The sequence below is a fragment of the Octopus bimaculoides genome, chromosome 4, assembly GCF_046866305.1.
Source record: "Octopus bimaculoides isolate indiv1 chromosome 4, ASM4686630v1, whole genome shotgun sequence".
In the NCBI taxonomy this organism is placed as follows: Eukaryota; Metazoa; Mollusca; class Cephalopoda; order Octopoda; family Octopodidae; genus Octopus; species Octopus bimaculoides.
Window position 1 is genome coordinate 2,519,393 of NC_142931.1, and position 16,488 is coordinate 2,535,880.

Genomic DNA, 16,488 nt, shown 5'->3' on the forward strand with positions numbered 1-16,488 from the left:
AAGTAACTGCCATCAGCCCATCCCACCCCCACTGATGAAAGATAGGAATGAAATAGGTTCTCACCAATGCTGCTATAATATGTAGCAGATATATAATGCAAGAATGTTAATAGAACCCTAATGAGAAAGATACAATAATATTAACGAGGTTTTCAATAATTAGGTGTCCAGTATAATAATCTGGTGTTTTTTTTTTATATTCTAAGATTATAGTTGAAAATCAGCCTCACCAGTTTTATTTCTTTAAAATATTTTACCAGCCTCAAAATCCAAACAGAAGCATCTAATTTACCAACTTGCAGAGAAGCAGCAGTTCTACTAAGAGAGAAAACCAAAAAGGAAGAAAGGAACCATAATGGAATAGGCTGGTCTATCAGTTTAGTCAGCAGCCAAGTGCGTAGGATAACTCCTACCACCCCCTACAGCAACAGAATGGAATAATCTGCTAAGTCTACAAGAAGAAGCAACAACGGTGAGTGTGCTTCAGATACAAGGAAGCTATTGATTATAAAAGACTAGGACCATGTATGTTACTGTACCAAAGTGAAGACTAACATGGCACGAAATGATCCACTCACACATCTTCAGTCGGACACGAAAGACATTGAGAAACAGAATCTGTCCAGTGCTACCAGTTCCTTGCTTCTCAATGAAACGGAATTGGCTCTTACTTATGTCTCGGTTACTCTTATAGGAATTATCATCATTACAGGCACCACAGGTAAGTCTTCAGTTTTTAATTCCCTTTAACAAAACATGGTCACAATTTATTTTATCTTAGAGTGCTCAAGTATACAGAAGGCTAACTTTTTAACAATGCTACAAAAGCCAGACCCAGCAATTTCTATTTCGCTGTGCTTCATTAAAATCAGACTCTACTCCTCTCAATGCCTCGATCTCTTTTTTTATTTGAAACCCCTTTGATAGTATATTTCTGTTGCATTGCTTTTGCCTCAATTCATTTGGGGAAATGACAAAGAATTTAAACTGGAGTTGGTTTGGAGCAAAATGGTATCAAGAGGGTTTGAGCAGTTGTCACAGAATATACATTAACCCTTTAGTGTTTAAACCGACTGTATCCGGCCCAGATATTCTACACATTTTATGCTCAAACTGGCCAGAACCAGCCTCTCACACATACCCTGCAATGTCATTCTAGAAATAAGCAATTACATCTTTCCTATCTTGAAGCTACGAAATAATATCAGACAATTCTTTTTAAATGTGAATAAATAAGGACTACTTTTGACAAATTATTCTGAATGCTAAAGGGTTAATAGCTTTGATAGGCTATTAAGCTGTGAACGTCTATTCTTATTCACAAATTGTTACCAAATCTAAGATTGTGTGTGTGTGCGCGCTTGTGCACATGCATGTATGTGTGTATCAACTGACTGAAAACAATTAAGCACTTATAGATAGTGATGGTGGAACTATGACATTTAGAGGAATAAAACTCCATCAATATTTATTTGACAGGGATTAGTCTTTCACTGCCAACAGAATCAAGTTGAATAAACTGCTGAAGGTAAAACATGCAGTCCCAACTTATCCCTCTAAATGAAAGAGAGAGAAACACACACACACACACACAACAGCGATCCTAGATTACTCACATGTTCCTCACCAATGAATGAGATGGTAAAATAATGATAAGCAGGCCAAAACTGATGCTTCCCACACCAACCATGGACAATTAATAGGTATTAACCAACATTCATATTTAGAAGAATATTACGGAAATTAGTTAATATTGAGTTGATGGTAGCAAAAAATTATATTAATAGATCAAACAGTGGAATATAGTTTATTTTTGTAAGAAGAAATCTGGTCTTCAGAGAGGAAAATGTGTAAAAGGGCACAAAATTGTAAATTTCAAAATAAGAGAGAGAGAGTGAGAGAGAGAGAGAGAGAAGATGCATGGAAGAAAAGAACAGATACAAGAATTAAAGCAATGCGAGAATCAATACTAGAATATTTTGGTATTTATAGTGGCAAACACAGGTGTTTGTTGGTATTATTAAGTTGGGCCCCAAAGCAATAATATGTAAAACTTTTACTGTAATCAAATAACTCAAAATTGAATTTATAGAAGGCTATCTTCATTACAATTATGATAGTGAAATAAAATTAAACTTCATTAAAAGGTAGAATTGTAAGGAGGAAGGAATTAGGGAGCCAGAAGGGAACAAAAGTTGGGAGTATATGTATATAGAGGAAAGGAGGCATATAAACACAGGTGTTACTTAAAGCAGAGAATAATAGTAGAGTATCAACACACACACACACACATGTATACAACACCTTTCCAGCTGTCATAAAGTCAGATTTGTGATTTTAAAAATATTTTTTTAGGCTTGCATGCCACTGAAACTTTTTTTGTGTGTGTGAGAGAGAGAGAGAGAGAGAGAGAGAGAGAGAAAGAGAGAGAGAGAGAGAGAGAGAATCTAAATACATGTGAATGTTTAACACACCAGGGGCAGACCCAAATGAAGAATTACTCCAATATTTTGATAAGTGCAGCCATGTCTCGTGTGCCCTGCTTCTTTGGAAAGGCTGGCCATGCCTGATCTTCACCATCGACCCCTGATGTAGGGATTATAGAAGGTGCCATTTTCAGAGGCAGAGGCCCTCATTTTCCTGCTGACGGAGCAAGTGGGGAGAACCTCAGTCCAAGACTTGACACCTTAGTTTACTAAAATGGTTAAAGGCAGAATTGGTCTCAGCAAGATTTCAACCAAGAGCATGGAGTATTAAAACAAATAACACAAAGCATTTTCTATGCAATGCTATAACTGTATGCTTGTGGGCTTTTCATCCTTCAGGGGTTGCTAAATTAGATCTTAATCAAAATCTGTCCTCAATTCCCCACTTTGAATATGTTGGAGTATGAGGAAGGGCTGAACACACAAGACAAACCTTCCTCTAGAAGAGGTCCAGTAATGTATTATAGAAATAGGTTAACTGGAATATGGTCATAAATAATATTTGTGGATGGTTATTGCTTGTGGTTAAATGAAGTTTTTCACTGCATCTTCTTTATGTATCTCTCATCTCGAGCGAGATCGTTGCCAGTGCCCCTGGACTGGCTCCTGTGCAGGTGGCACGTAAAATACACCATTTTGAGCGTGGCCGTTGCCAGTTCCGCCTGACTGGCCTTCGTGCCGGTGGCACGTAAAAGCACCCACTACACTCTCAGAGTGGTTGGCGTTAGGAAGGGCATCCAGCTGTAGAAACTCTGCCAAATCAGATTGGAGCCTGGTGTAGCCATCTGGTTTCACCAGTCCTCAGTCAAATCGTCCAACCCATGCTAGCAAGGAAAGCGGACGTTAAACGACGATGACGATGATCCACACTGGTGAAAGGATGGGTGACTGAATTAAAACCCTAACCCTAACCCTAACTGCTGTTTAAAAATAACAGGTTCCCACACACAAGTAACAGAATTCTTGTACAGAAATATAATCAAAATGTTCAGTGACACAGAATTCAGCTTTGGGGTCAAATGTGCTGTTGCAGATGAGGGCATAAGTGTAATGGGAACACTTAGAAAGGGTTGGGTTGTAGAATATAAAAGTTCCAAGACTACAAAGGGATAAATAAGGAATAGAAGCTGCAAGACAAAAGGTAATAGAGAATGGCAGTTCTCTGTGAGAACTGCATGAATTCAGTGGGAGTGTGGAGTTGGCTAATTTCTATTTAGCCAACATGGTTATGTGGTTGGAAAGTTAACTTCCAAACCTTGTGGTATCAAGGTTCAGTCCCACTGCATGGAACTTTGGGCAAATGTCTTCTACTGTAGACTTGAGCCAGTCAGAGTCTTGTGAGTTGATTTGATAGATGGAAACAGAAGCAGCTTTTCATATATAATGTATGTGCATGTTTGTGTTTCTCTCAGGTTCTTTTGAAGAAAATTCAAACTAAATATGTCAACTAAAACCCTTCTCATACAATAGTTATATAAACCCGCTATTAATTACATTTACTGATAACAGAGATGCTGGTAATGATGAGGAGAAACTCCAGTTGTATGACTGGTCATAGAAATATTTACTTTTATCAATGCTAGGTGAATGAGAAACCTTTAAAGTGATAATCCCCACTAATCTGAAAAGAGGAGAAAAAAAGAAAAAGAAAAAAACCCCAATTCCTATCTTTACTGACTCCATAGCAACAGCAACCACAGCTTCTAAATTGAAAGCGCTAAAGAAGAGATAAGTAAATACTTACTGAGATAACCATGGAGAGACCGACTCTGAAATCCCCATAAACCCGAACATCTAAGGAAAAGTTGGCTTTCATGTTGAGCCTTAACAACAGCTGCCACCTCTAAGTTTTTTTAAGAGCAGGAAGAACTAAAAAGTGCGGAAACTGTTTGAAACAGACGCAAGAATATTTGCTATAGTGATTAAATATTATTAATGGGGATGGGGGGGGGGGGTAGTTTTCATTGGTTTTAAATAGATAAGACGGAAATTATCTAGCCTAAGTTTATAATGCTCAAGAAAGATTTGAAATTAGCAGATTAGGTGATAGATCCAATTTATTTTAAGTAATACTAACATTATTGATGTGTGATTATACCTTGAAATGAAGCACAATTTAATTGAAAATAAAGCTACCTGAGATAACAAGATAGATCAAAGAGATTCCTATGAAATTACTCAAGAACAACAAAATAACTGCAAATCTGCTGTAGAAAGACCTATTTTGGCATTTTCTATTGAAAACAGTCTGTACACACATAGGAAGATGTTGGACTGTGACTAGCATTGATTCCAACACCTCGTCATTAGTTTTGATCTGGTGTCACAATGTGCCCTGTACAGTCTGTGAAGCAGTTGATAAATAAGCAGACAAGGGGAACATTTAGTCTCGTCTTATCGAGGACATGACATCTTCTCTGGTGTTGCTGCCATGGGAAATATAACATGGTATATGGTGAAAACTGGTCGGGGTTAGGGTACTGAATCAAAAAAAACTAAACCAAAAATATAACAGGATACGATTGTTCCAGTTGGGGTACAAAAACAGTGAGTCCCCAAAAGACTTACTCAAGACTGTGATGATCTGCTTCACACAAGACACAATGGAAAACACACATAAAATGAAGTTCTTTACTTTCCAAAATCAAATCAACATACACCATACAGAAGAGAAATATCAACATGGCTATAATCATTGTCTTTTTTTATTTTCACAGGAAACATACTGGTTATTCTGGCTGTGAGAACCTCCAAGAAATTACAGACTCCTTCCAATATTTTTATTGTCAACCTCAGTGTAGTGAACCTGCTGTTTGACTTGGGTGTGTTACCATTCCATGCTTACACCAATATTCACAAAGCAGCTGGAATAAGCCCATTACTATGCAGACTTGTGGCACTTGTAGACTATGCATTAACAGGTAAGGAATTGGAAATGTAACAATACTTATTTTCATTTCTCAACAAGGAACACAAATTGAATGAGATTCACTTTACTACCACAAGGGCCAACTTTCCATTGAATCCTTTGAAAATAGACTGAAACTAAACCATTCCCTAAATGTCAAGAAACCATTACAATCCAAACTACCAACTAAATCAGTCAAACCCGTTTCTATCTCATTGAGACGTGGTTTACGAAAGACAGGAAAGAATAATCTTTATTTCCATTAGGTTATTGAAAACATGCAGCAGCCAATAAGTAGAGATGTTAATTAATGAAATGAAATGTACCCACAACATGTCTGATAAATCAATCAGTTACAACTGTCCCCACCACTGGGGGGCACCAGATATTTTTCACTGTTCAATTTGACAAAGTTACAGGGGCAGGTAGGATTGTGTGGTTTGCTTCTTAACCCCCAGGGGTTTGGGGTGTGGCCCTACTGTAGACTGACATCTGTCAAAGCCTCAGGAGTGGTAATGGCAGATGGAAACTATATGGAAGCCCATTGCAAGTGTGTGTATTGTGTGAAAGTCAACTCAGTGTTCACATGAGCACTGTTTGAGTGGAAAACAGAGACATTGCTTCTCCAGTAAACAAATGATCCTTAAGTATATAAAGCAGGAACAAGACAACCAGTGGAATGAATGTCTTTGACCAACAATGGTGAATCTGAACTCTTAATATGTATACCTTGACATCTCTTATTGAAAATGAATTAATCTCATGTCTTAATCTGATTTTAATCCTTATGGAACGAATATAGTTGTTAGCCAGTCATTTATAGAATCATCATCATCATCATTTAACGTGTTTTCCATGCTGGCATGGGTTGGACGACTCGACTGGGGCCTGGGAAGCCAGGAGGCTGCCCCAGGCTCCAATCTGATCTAACAAGGTCTCTACAGCTGGATGCCCTTCCTAATGCCAACTACTCTGAGTAGTGGGTGCTTTTTATGTACCACCGACACAGGGGCCAGAGGGGGCTGGCAACGACCATGATCAGTTGGTGCTTTATACATGCCACCGGCACGGAAGCCAGTCAAGGCAGCACTGGCATCAACATTCGGACGGTGCTTTTTAAGTGCCACCGGCACGGAGATCATAACTACAATTTCCATTTGATTTTGATATACTTGACTTGACAGGCCTCCTCAAGTATGGCATGTCGCCCTAAGAATATAGTCACTTTGATAATTAGTCATAAAATACATAAATACTTTCATTTATTAAATTGAAATAAAAATTAATTTACTTGAGTTAATTATAAAAGATAAAACACAAAAATCCATGTAAACTATTGCTATAACCTTCAGAATATTGACAGCACTGAAGAAGTTGGTACCTGAAAGTATATCTGCAAATATTAAAGGAAAAACTATACAATTACTTCAGAATTGTAGCCCTGACTTGTTTCAGTTGTCCATTTTTGTCTTTGTCCTAATCTCTGCCAAAACAACCCCCACCAGACTTCAATTTTAATTTTGTATCATTTTGCATTCACATACCAGATCCGATTTTGTGGGGGAAATTACTAAATATAATTTTTCATACTAATTACAAAAATAACCAGTTTCTTTCGAAATAATATCTTCATAATACTGCAAGTGTAACGACCGTGACTTGCAGCATCAGAAACTGTTATATCTGATGAATTTCAAAAACTGTTCCATTTTTATACGTCTGTAATGCCTTTATCTTTAATTTCTCCAATAAATGGTTATGATTCATGTAATTAACAAATGAAAAATTCCATGTGTAAAAATTTCCAAAAATTGAATTTGGTAAATGAAACTGGAAAGGTCCACTATGAAAGGGGCTGTCTATAAATTAAGGTTATAAAATGATAAATTTGATGCCCCAATTTTACAAGACATGACTAACTGTCAGTTTTATTTCTTTGCAGGTACAACCATTATGACAATCATTTTAATTGCTTATAACCGTTACAAACTTGTGGGAAACTACCACAGATATATCGACCATTTCAACCAAATCAACATTGCAGCAATGTTAAGTGTTGCATGGTTGTTGCCATTGCTGTGTCTGCTGCCGCCATTATTAGAAGTTTGGGGAAAATTTGGTTACGTGGAGAGACTAGCAACGTGCAATCTATTTGAGGACAAACAGTATTTCAAAGACATTTTATTGTTGCTACGCACTCTTGTGCCAAGCATAATAATCATCTACTTTTACATAGGGATCTACCAAGCATCTAAGGCCAGCCACCTAAGAATGCCTTCTTTAAAGGATTCCATTAATTCACAGCAGCGAGAACGAAATGAGAAACGAATGACCAAGATGATGTTAACGATTATCTCCCTTTTCATTTTATTTTACTTCCCGTGTACAATCACTGCTATAATAGATCTCTATTATATTCTTTCAAAGCCTCACCACCTATTCTGTAGGTTGTGTATTTATTTTGGAAGTGCTGTAAACCCTGTCATCTATGGCTTGATGAATTCACAATTCAGTCATGCATACAAAAAACTCATCAGCTGCAGACTTAAAAAAATAAACCCTAACATTCCACCCATCACTGTAATCCACTTAAGTACCCTCATAACAAAACCCTCCACACAACTACGAGTCACTTTCCTGTCCACTCTGCCCAAAAACACAGACACAAACCTACCAAATAACGAATTACATCAAACATTATGCTAAAACAACCAAATTAGGTGAACAAACTTGAGTCAAAATATCAGCAGATGTACATTATTTTAATAAATTAATCTAATTAAATCATTAGTCTTGGCTTTCACTACTTCATACCAATGATTTCGTTCATTTTTGTTTCCATTTTAAAACCTACATACAATGTATGTAACTGCACTATAAATATATTTATTACTCAGACAATATACAACATTCCCATACACCCTCCAAAGGACATTAAAAAAAAAAAAAAAAAAAAGGCTGCAGTTTCAAGCAATCTGACCATGACCACCACAAAATCTAAGGAAACTTCCAGAACGGATTGCTTGTAAACATCACCACTACACAAAATAATTACTGCTACCAGGAAATTATCAAAATGACATTACATCAAAGAGTAAAAACAGAATTCGAAGCCCAGTGTCCAGCTTTTACTCAAATTCCACAAATGACTAACACTCACAACTTTTCCATTTACACACAATTTCTATTACTAACATCAAAGTCATTGATTAATTTCCATATTTTCAAACCCAAACTATTTTTGTGGCCCCCTGTTTTGTCCCCAGCACGCCTCATCCCCGTTTACACTTGTCTATGCAACATTTCTGTTGTTGATGTTGATTTCAAGAACTTCTGTTTATCATTAGACTGCAATTTATTGCCTTAATTAAACAAATATGTACATTGTGAGGTTCATGTATGCTGTGATATCTGATAACTCTATCGAGTTGACCACAGGTTTGCTTCCCAAGCACATGGCTCTTGATTCAGTTCCACTGGGCAAGCATCTTCTACCATAGCCCCAGGCTGACCAAAGCCGCCTTATGAGTGGAACTGAAAAAGACCCCCCTCACACAGGTGCGTGTCTCCTTTTCTTTGACATCATGTGATAACTGTAAATGAGCATCATCACCCTCGTGCAGGGAATGTCCATATAACCTTCCTTGGAAAAAGGTGAGGGTTAACAACAGGGTCTCCAGCCAGAGAAAATCTACCTTGACAAATTCTGTCTGACCCATGCAAGCAAGGAAAAGTGGACACACAAGCAGAGAGATCTTCAACAGTGAATCAGTGCGCAGTTGACTACAGATGAATCCCCCCCAGCACCATAAAGTGTAGGGGGGACATCAGAATCGATCGTCATTTCTCATCATATTCACTGTAAAACATTCACAAAATAATGGCAAACGACTAAATGACAAATTGATAAATCAGTTCTTTAATTAAAAATTAAACTATTTAAGATTATATAAAAATATTCACATGAAGGGAGATTATCTTCCTTAATGTGTCTATGTACTCAAGTGTTTTATTATTATTATTATTTTGAAACAGACGCACCTGTTTGGAACTTTTCTGGAAGTTGTTATTTAGGTATTTTTTTTCAAACAGAAAGTTTGTGCCACAGAACAAGCAACAACTTCAAGCAAGTTGGTTTATCAAGAGGGGTGAGAAAAGGGGTACTCTACGATTTATGCTGTGTGGTAAGAAGTTTGCTACTCAACTACATTGTTCTGGGTTCGGTCCCACTGTGCAGCACCATTCTTACAGCCTAGGCCAACCAAAGCCTTCAGAGTGGATTTGGCTGAGGGACACTAAAATAAGCCTTGTCATTTATACACGTCCGTCTGCCCCCACTCCCCAACACTTGACAGTATTGGTTTGTTTACGTCCTAGTAAATTAGCAGCAAGAGAGACTGACAGGAATAAGTACAAAACTTTAAAAAAAGTTGAGTACCGAGGTCGATTTGTCTAAACCCTTCAAGGCGGTGCCCCGGAATGGCTGCAGTCCAATGACTGAAACAAGATAACAAACATACATCATCATCATCATCGTTTAACGTCCGCTTTCCATGCTAGCATGGGTTGGACAATTTGACTGAGGACTGGTGAAACCGGATGGCAACACCAGGCTCCAATCTAATTTGGCAGAGTTTCTACAGCTGGATGCCCGTCCTAACGCCAACAACTCAGAGAGTGTAGTAAAGGTGTTCCCATGCCGGGAATCGAACCCGGGCCGCCTGGGTGAAAGCCAGGAATCCTTCTCAAATTTCCCGTTCAATTGCAGGACGAGAAAAGAAAACCCTTCTATGGGTAATGGTCAGAGTCCCTCATAGGGAAGGGGAAATAATTCATTGAAAAGTAATAACCTCTTAAATTTATTGACAAATTTGGATTGGTCAGGGTTTGAAAGGGAAGGGAGATAACTAGACAGGTCTTAGTCTCATTAGACAACATAACCAAGAGTGATGAATGTGTTTATCAGGCTTACATTGGTTCACCAATATTACTTCTCCAGAGTTCATTTATTAATTGTGCTGAGAGAGACGGAGAATAGTGATGATTGTTTAACCCTTGCAAGGTAGCAGACAAATCCAAAGTGTTGGTGCCACTATAGAACTCACCCAGTTACACCATGTAAGGAAAAATCTCCAGCCATAGAAATTATGTCAAAAATAAAACGGGAGTGAGGTCCTGTTCATGCCAGAATGGAAAGTGGACACAAACTGAGGTCCTCTCCATTCTATATAAATAAATGCATCAACATGACTTTTAGAATAAATAAAAAAACGAAAGACGAATAATTGATAGAGGGCAGCTGAGCATAAAATGAAAGCCAACAGAGAAAGGTGGAGTGGATGCACAATCAGTGTTTGAACAGATACACACTAAACTAGGCATCGTGTCCAAATACACAAATATGTATTTATTGCGTCAAAATTTACACATGGGCACACCAAATATATGCAGTGGAGCATGGCTTGGTGTTCAACTCATGATTCATAAGATTGTGGTTTCAATTCCTGGATCAGACGATGCATTTTTCTTGAATTTCGTTTTATGCTGCCCCACTCGACTCAGCTGGTGAAAATGAGTAATCCCACAACAAACTGGTGTCCCACCCAAGAAGGAGCATATATATACAATGTAGAGTAATGAGGACAAACCATACAAGTAGATACACACAGTTGTATACTTGCTTGTGTTCAGGTATATAGTATATACACACATGCACTTGTATTTAAATACATACACATACTCATGTGCTTGCAATTTTTAAATATATCCCAGCACTGAATGACTAAGAGAGGCTACAATTAGAGATAAGCAATCACAAAATAAATAGCTGCAGCAGCTTGAGGGCTTAATGTATTTCAGTGAAATTACAGGAGTTAAAAATAAAACCATATCAGAATCAGTGTTGAAAGGAAGATGTGCATGGGCGTGTGTGTGTGTGTGTGTGTGTGGCTAAAGATAAAATGTTGGTATAGCTGAGTGGTGCTTGGTGCAGCCCTCCGGCTTGCTAAAAGCCCCATCAAACCATGGCAACATGGGAGAATGCATGATGATGAGGATTTAGATATGTTACATTAATTTTGTATCTACATCCCAGCTAAACTATTAAAGAAAGCTAATGAAAAGAACAGAAAGATTAACTATAAACAGGCAACACCTGAGACAGATGCTGCAAATAATGCCATCAAACCCAGCTCTGGGTACCTGAACAGAATTTCCATTCCAGTAATTTAGATCAGTGTTTCTCAACCATTTTTTTTTTTCATCTATGGACCCCTCTGATTCCTATTTTACTCCAATGCACCCACCTCCATAGCCATTCGATTTTTAAACAATCCTATTATATTCTTAGAATATTACTAGGTGGTGAGCTGACAGAATCGTTAACATGCTGGACGAAATGCTTAGCAGCATTTCACCCATCGCTACGTTCTGAGTTCAAATTCCACCTCGGTCGACTTTGCCTTTGATCTTTTCAGGGTCGATAAAGTAAGTACCAGTTACACACTAGTCTCTCTCCTCAAAATTTCACACCTTGTGCCTTTAACCCTTTCGTTACCATATTTCTAACCAAATTACACCCCTTATGTGTTTCAATTAATTTCTAACATAATCATAAATTTAGGCTGGTTTCGTTAAACAACTCTAACTTTTTTATTTATCAACATATTAATGTGATTTTTGGAAGATAAATTCACGAAAGGTTCTCAACCAATTCTATACCAAAATTTTTGTCACAAAGTGACTTTAATTACAGGTAAATTCAACAAAATATAAAATTATTTAAATTTTTGTTCAAACATCGCTATAGAAAATGGGTTATTAGCTAATATTCAATTGGGTATACAACAAAATATTATTATAGAAGAGTCGTGCACATTACTGGATTTATTACTGTCTCTTTTGCCAGTATAACATTAAAATCCAGAGCAGTACCCAGTATTTGATTCACAAATCTTTTCCAAACTTTGATCCCCCATTTTGTGCGCTTTCCTGGCATATACTGTTGAAAACGCACTCGGCCTTTATAGCCCACCATATCCTTATCTATAAACTGTTTTATATGTGCTTTGAACACAGTCAATGAGGGGTCTTATTTTAAATAAGGGATCAAAGTCTGGTTTTTCACGTACTGGTGTACTGCTCGTGTCTCTTACATGTAGATATTGAGTCAATTTAAAAAACCGTATCCTCGTCATTATACTCGACATATTCGTCGCCAAAGGGTTCATCACTACTCCAGTAATTTGTTATTCTAGGTAACTTTCTAATGCCCATGATAATATTTATGGCAAAATATGCTTTAATTTCATTCAAGTTTATGGGAAACCTCAAACTATCCTTTTTTACGCTTTGTTTACATTTAGCGTAACGGTTTGTTTCCGCCGTAATCAATTCAAATAGGCACATCGGAAAAAGCAAAAAGAAATAGTCTAAAGCTTTACTCTCCTGGGTAAGACTGTGACTTGGTCCAGTTTCTTCAGAAAAATCACTGAAAGAAGGAGTTTTTAAATTTTCCCTCCATTCAGGTACTAATTCATTCTCTTTATCGCTATCATCGAAGCTCTCGGATTCACTGCTTTCATTTTCGGAAAATGAAACCTCAGATTCATTATCAAATACCACGTGCTTTTTTTTTTTTTTCGGTTACAGAGTTAGATTTATCAAGGTCTTCAACGGAAAATCCTTCGAATTCTGACTCGCTGCTTGACAGAATAAAATTCGTATCCATTTTTTTGTCAGGATTACAAATTTTGAAAACACAACAGGAACAAATTTGGAAAAAAATCTCCCAAAATTCACAAAATTAAAAAAACACGTTGATCGTCATACAAAACTATAGCTGAACTGTTTACACAAATAATCACGTGTTTTCACGAATGTACTAACGAGATTTGCTCAGATATTCTCATTTAAATATGAATAGGTGATTACGGGCGGTTTTGGGCGGCTTGGTCACATGAACCAAAATTTTTTTCGGGCGGCTTTGGGCGGTTTGGTAACGAAAGGGTTAATAGAGAAAATTATTAGGAATTGTAGAAAAAAAAGTAATAAATAAAAATATTGTGTATTGTAAAAGTTATAAGCAATTTATTGCAGATAAATTTTAACAGAATCTTATGAGCCCCCACCACCACACTGAGGGCCATATGGATCCTGGTGGAGACCCACTGTTTTAGATGAACAGGACCCAATGGGTAAAAAGATCACATCTTGCTCCAGTTTCAGTTTTGGCAAGATTTCTTAACCACGGGCATATGGCGTAGTGGTTAAGAGCATGGGCTACTAACCCCAAGATTCCGAGTTTGATTCCCGCAGTGACCTGAATAATAACAACATCGAGAACTACTTTAGGAATGAGAACCCAGGTTTGAAATTTCCCCAAGACACCTGATGAAGGCTGGAGGGTATATCAGCCGAAACTTTGTGTTAACAACAAACAAGATGAGGACAAATATCCGTCAATTGCAAATAATGTAAGATTTCTATTGTTGCCTTCCCTAATGCCAACCACTCTACAGACCACTGGGTACTTTTTAACAGGCACCAACATTAGAAAAGTCACTTTGTAGCTGCAAAGAGTGGAGAACCCCATATAAAATAGGACGAGAGGGTGTTAATGGAGGTACCAAAAGACGTTCAAAGAAAAGAGTAATAGAAGGGTAAAGTTTAGAGAGATTTAGTGATGGGGGGGGGGGGTAGCAGCACAAGATCACATTACATATGGAAGGAGATAAAGAGGATGGTAACAAGGAGAAAGAGTGTATCAAGATAGTGTGTCCATGGTGAAGAAGAGAGAGCAGCGACAGGGGGTGAATGGAGATGCTAGGAATGATGGAAAGCGGTCTGTAGCAAGAGGAGCGTGATGTGGGTCACACATGTAAAAACTCCAGCCTCCATCACAACCACTTTGCTTGCACAAGCAGACAGATCTTCAACAGTGAATCAGTGCGCAGTTGACTACAAATGAATCCCCCCAGTACCACAAAGTGTAAGGGAGGGGCCATCAGAATCGATCGTCATTTCTCATCATATTCACTGTCGAGAATTCCAAAGATGCAGTGAAATTCTATCTGCAACCAGAGTCACTGATGTACAAGCCATCACAAAAGAAACTAAATCTATCAAGGTGTGTTCAATGCAGTTGTCTTGGTGTCCATAACACCACCTCCAATCAAGTACAAGTCAAAGCTAAATAATATTAAAATACTGGCATATTTATTTTAAGATGCTCTGTGTTTCCTTTAATTAATTTTAGTTCTGTGATGCAAATGATCTTATGGTTTGCAATACTAACTTCAGCAAGCCTGCCAGTCACTGGTAGACACACTAGCCAAACTGACTAGATCCTCGCCAGAAAAAGGGAAAGTTGGCTGCTTATAAATGCCAAAACCTTCCCAGGTGAAGAATGTACCCCACAACATAGACTAATAGTTAGCGACTTCAGGATCAGGGCTTAAATGGATGCCCAGAAAACGACCAGCATGGAGAAGAAGGTTCTGGAAGCTTAAAGATCCTTCAAATGGACAGAGATTTAGAGACGTGTTACTCAAAGCCTTTGACAAAATAGAGGGAGATATAGCATCACATGATGTGGAAGACAGCTGGAGGTTTCTACGGGACAACCTGCTGAGAGCCACTGACCAGATCTGTGGATGATGCAAAGTTCCCTCTCGACCCAAAGTAATATGGTGGTGGAACAATGTGGTTGACAGGGCTATTAGAGAAAAGAAACCGGCTTGGAAGGATTGGAAGAACAGTGGTACTAGGAAATTGTATCAGACTGCCAGGAGGGAAGCAAGGAGACAGGTTTATTTAGCCAGACATGGAGAAAGCCTTATCTGGTGGTCAATGAGGAAACCAGGGATAGATGAATGGTTAGTGAGAGCTGTGCAAGTCATGTACAGGGATGCTGTCAGTAAGGTGAGGGTTGGCAACAAGTATACTGAAGAATTCCGGATCTTTCTGATTTGGCGGACACCATTTTTTATTTAGTGTGTTTTCTACCAAAACACTTAAAAACTTCGTATACTTGTATACTTTGTCTTATAGAACAGAGAAAAATTTTTATTTCGGTAATTTCAACCAATCACGTCAGTGATTGGTAAATTTTTACATGTGCAGCCCCCCACGCGGTGGGATGCAAACAGTAGTAATTGTTTTCACCACAATAAGGTGAAAACAATTACTACTGTGGATTGTCAACAGCACGTTGTAGCGGTGTAATGGGATCTTTTCCCTAGAATAAAATTAGTGCCGTTGTTTGTCAACAACTATCGGCGGCACTGTTATTTATGACATCGTTCGTACGTTTGTACTGGTTTCAGGGTTAGGAGTACTTTTGCCAAATTTGGTGAAAATCTGTTCAATACACCGCCACAAATTTTTCACCAAATTTAGCACTCATAACCCAAGGTCTATAGAAGGCATTTGCCTACGGTGCCATGCGGTGTGTTTACCATACACCAATGCCTGCGTGTGCTTGTGTGTATAGTTGACACACACACACAAGTATGTCTGTGCCATTCTCTCTCTCTTTGATCTCGATCTCTACAAAAGAAGTAATGGTGCTCCTTTGACTGAAACACAAACATGGCAACAGAATTTCGAGACAAGATTTGATTTCAAATAAATATTAAGCCCATCACAAACGAAAGATAAAAGATCGTTAAAAAGGGAATACAATTGCATTGATGCTTAATAAACTATTTTTAAAGCTTAAAGAGGTTTGCATCAAACCACTCCGCGTGGGGGCTGCACATGTAAAAATTTACCAATATTGTCCCTGGACAATTATAATTTCACGGTAGATTATAAACGGGATATTAATCGTAATTACAATCTCTCATTTATGAATTGAATTAATTTTAATTCCAAACTTTCGTCGTTAATTATACAGATGCACGATTAACATCTATAAAATTAAATGTTAATTAAACTTAGCTAATTAAATAACTATACAAGTAAACATACAAAATAAAAAATTTGAATCCTTTAAGTATCTTTTCTAAATTCAAACTAAAATATTTAATAAGGATCAAACTGGAACATCAGAGGATTGCGAGATGAAATATTGTGGTTTTACTAAATAATCGC

At 37.8% G+C, this 16,488-nt stretch overlaps 2 protein-coding genes across 2 annotated transcripts in view; one reads left to right on the plus strand and one right to left on the minus strand.

The window, feature by feature from the left end:
* Positions 1–16,488, minus strand: part of LOC106879623 (uncharacterized) — a 28,515-nt gene that overhangs the window by 11,572 nt on the left and 455 nt on the right. The window lies entirely within an intron of this gene.
* On the plus strand, positions 423–9,398 carry LOC106879622 (G protein-coupled receptor moody). Its single transcript, XM_014929279.3, has 3 exons — positions 423–721; positions 5,204–5,407; positions 7,337–9,398. The coding sequence occupies exons 1-3, from the start codon at positions 556–558 to the stop codon at positions 8,098–8,100; spliced, it is 1,134 nt and encodes a 377-aa protein (XP_014784765.1). The 5' UTR covers positions 423–555; the 3' UTR covers positions 8,101–9,398.

Bases quoted from the DNA above. Each gene is read 5' to 3' on its own strand.
- LOC106879622 (XM_014929279.3), top strand. From the start codon at position 556: ATGGCACGAAATGATCCACTCACACATCTTCAGTCGGACACGAAAGAC. The intron at 722-5,203 runs GTAAGTCTTCAG...TTATTTTCACAG, and splicing joins CATCATTACAGGCACCACAG to GAAACATACTGGTTATTCTG. The intron at 5,408-7,336 runs GTAAGGAATTGG...ATTTCTTTGCAG, and splicing joins TGTAGACTATGCATTAACAG to GTACAACCATTATGACAATC.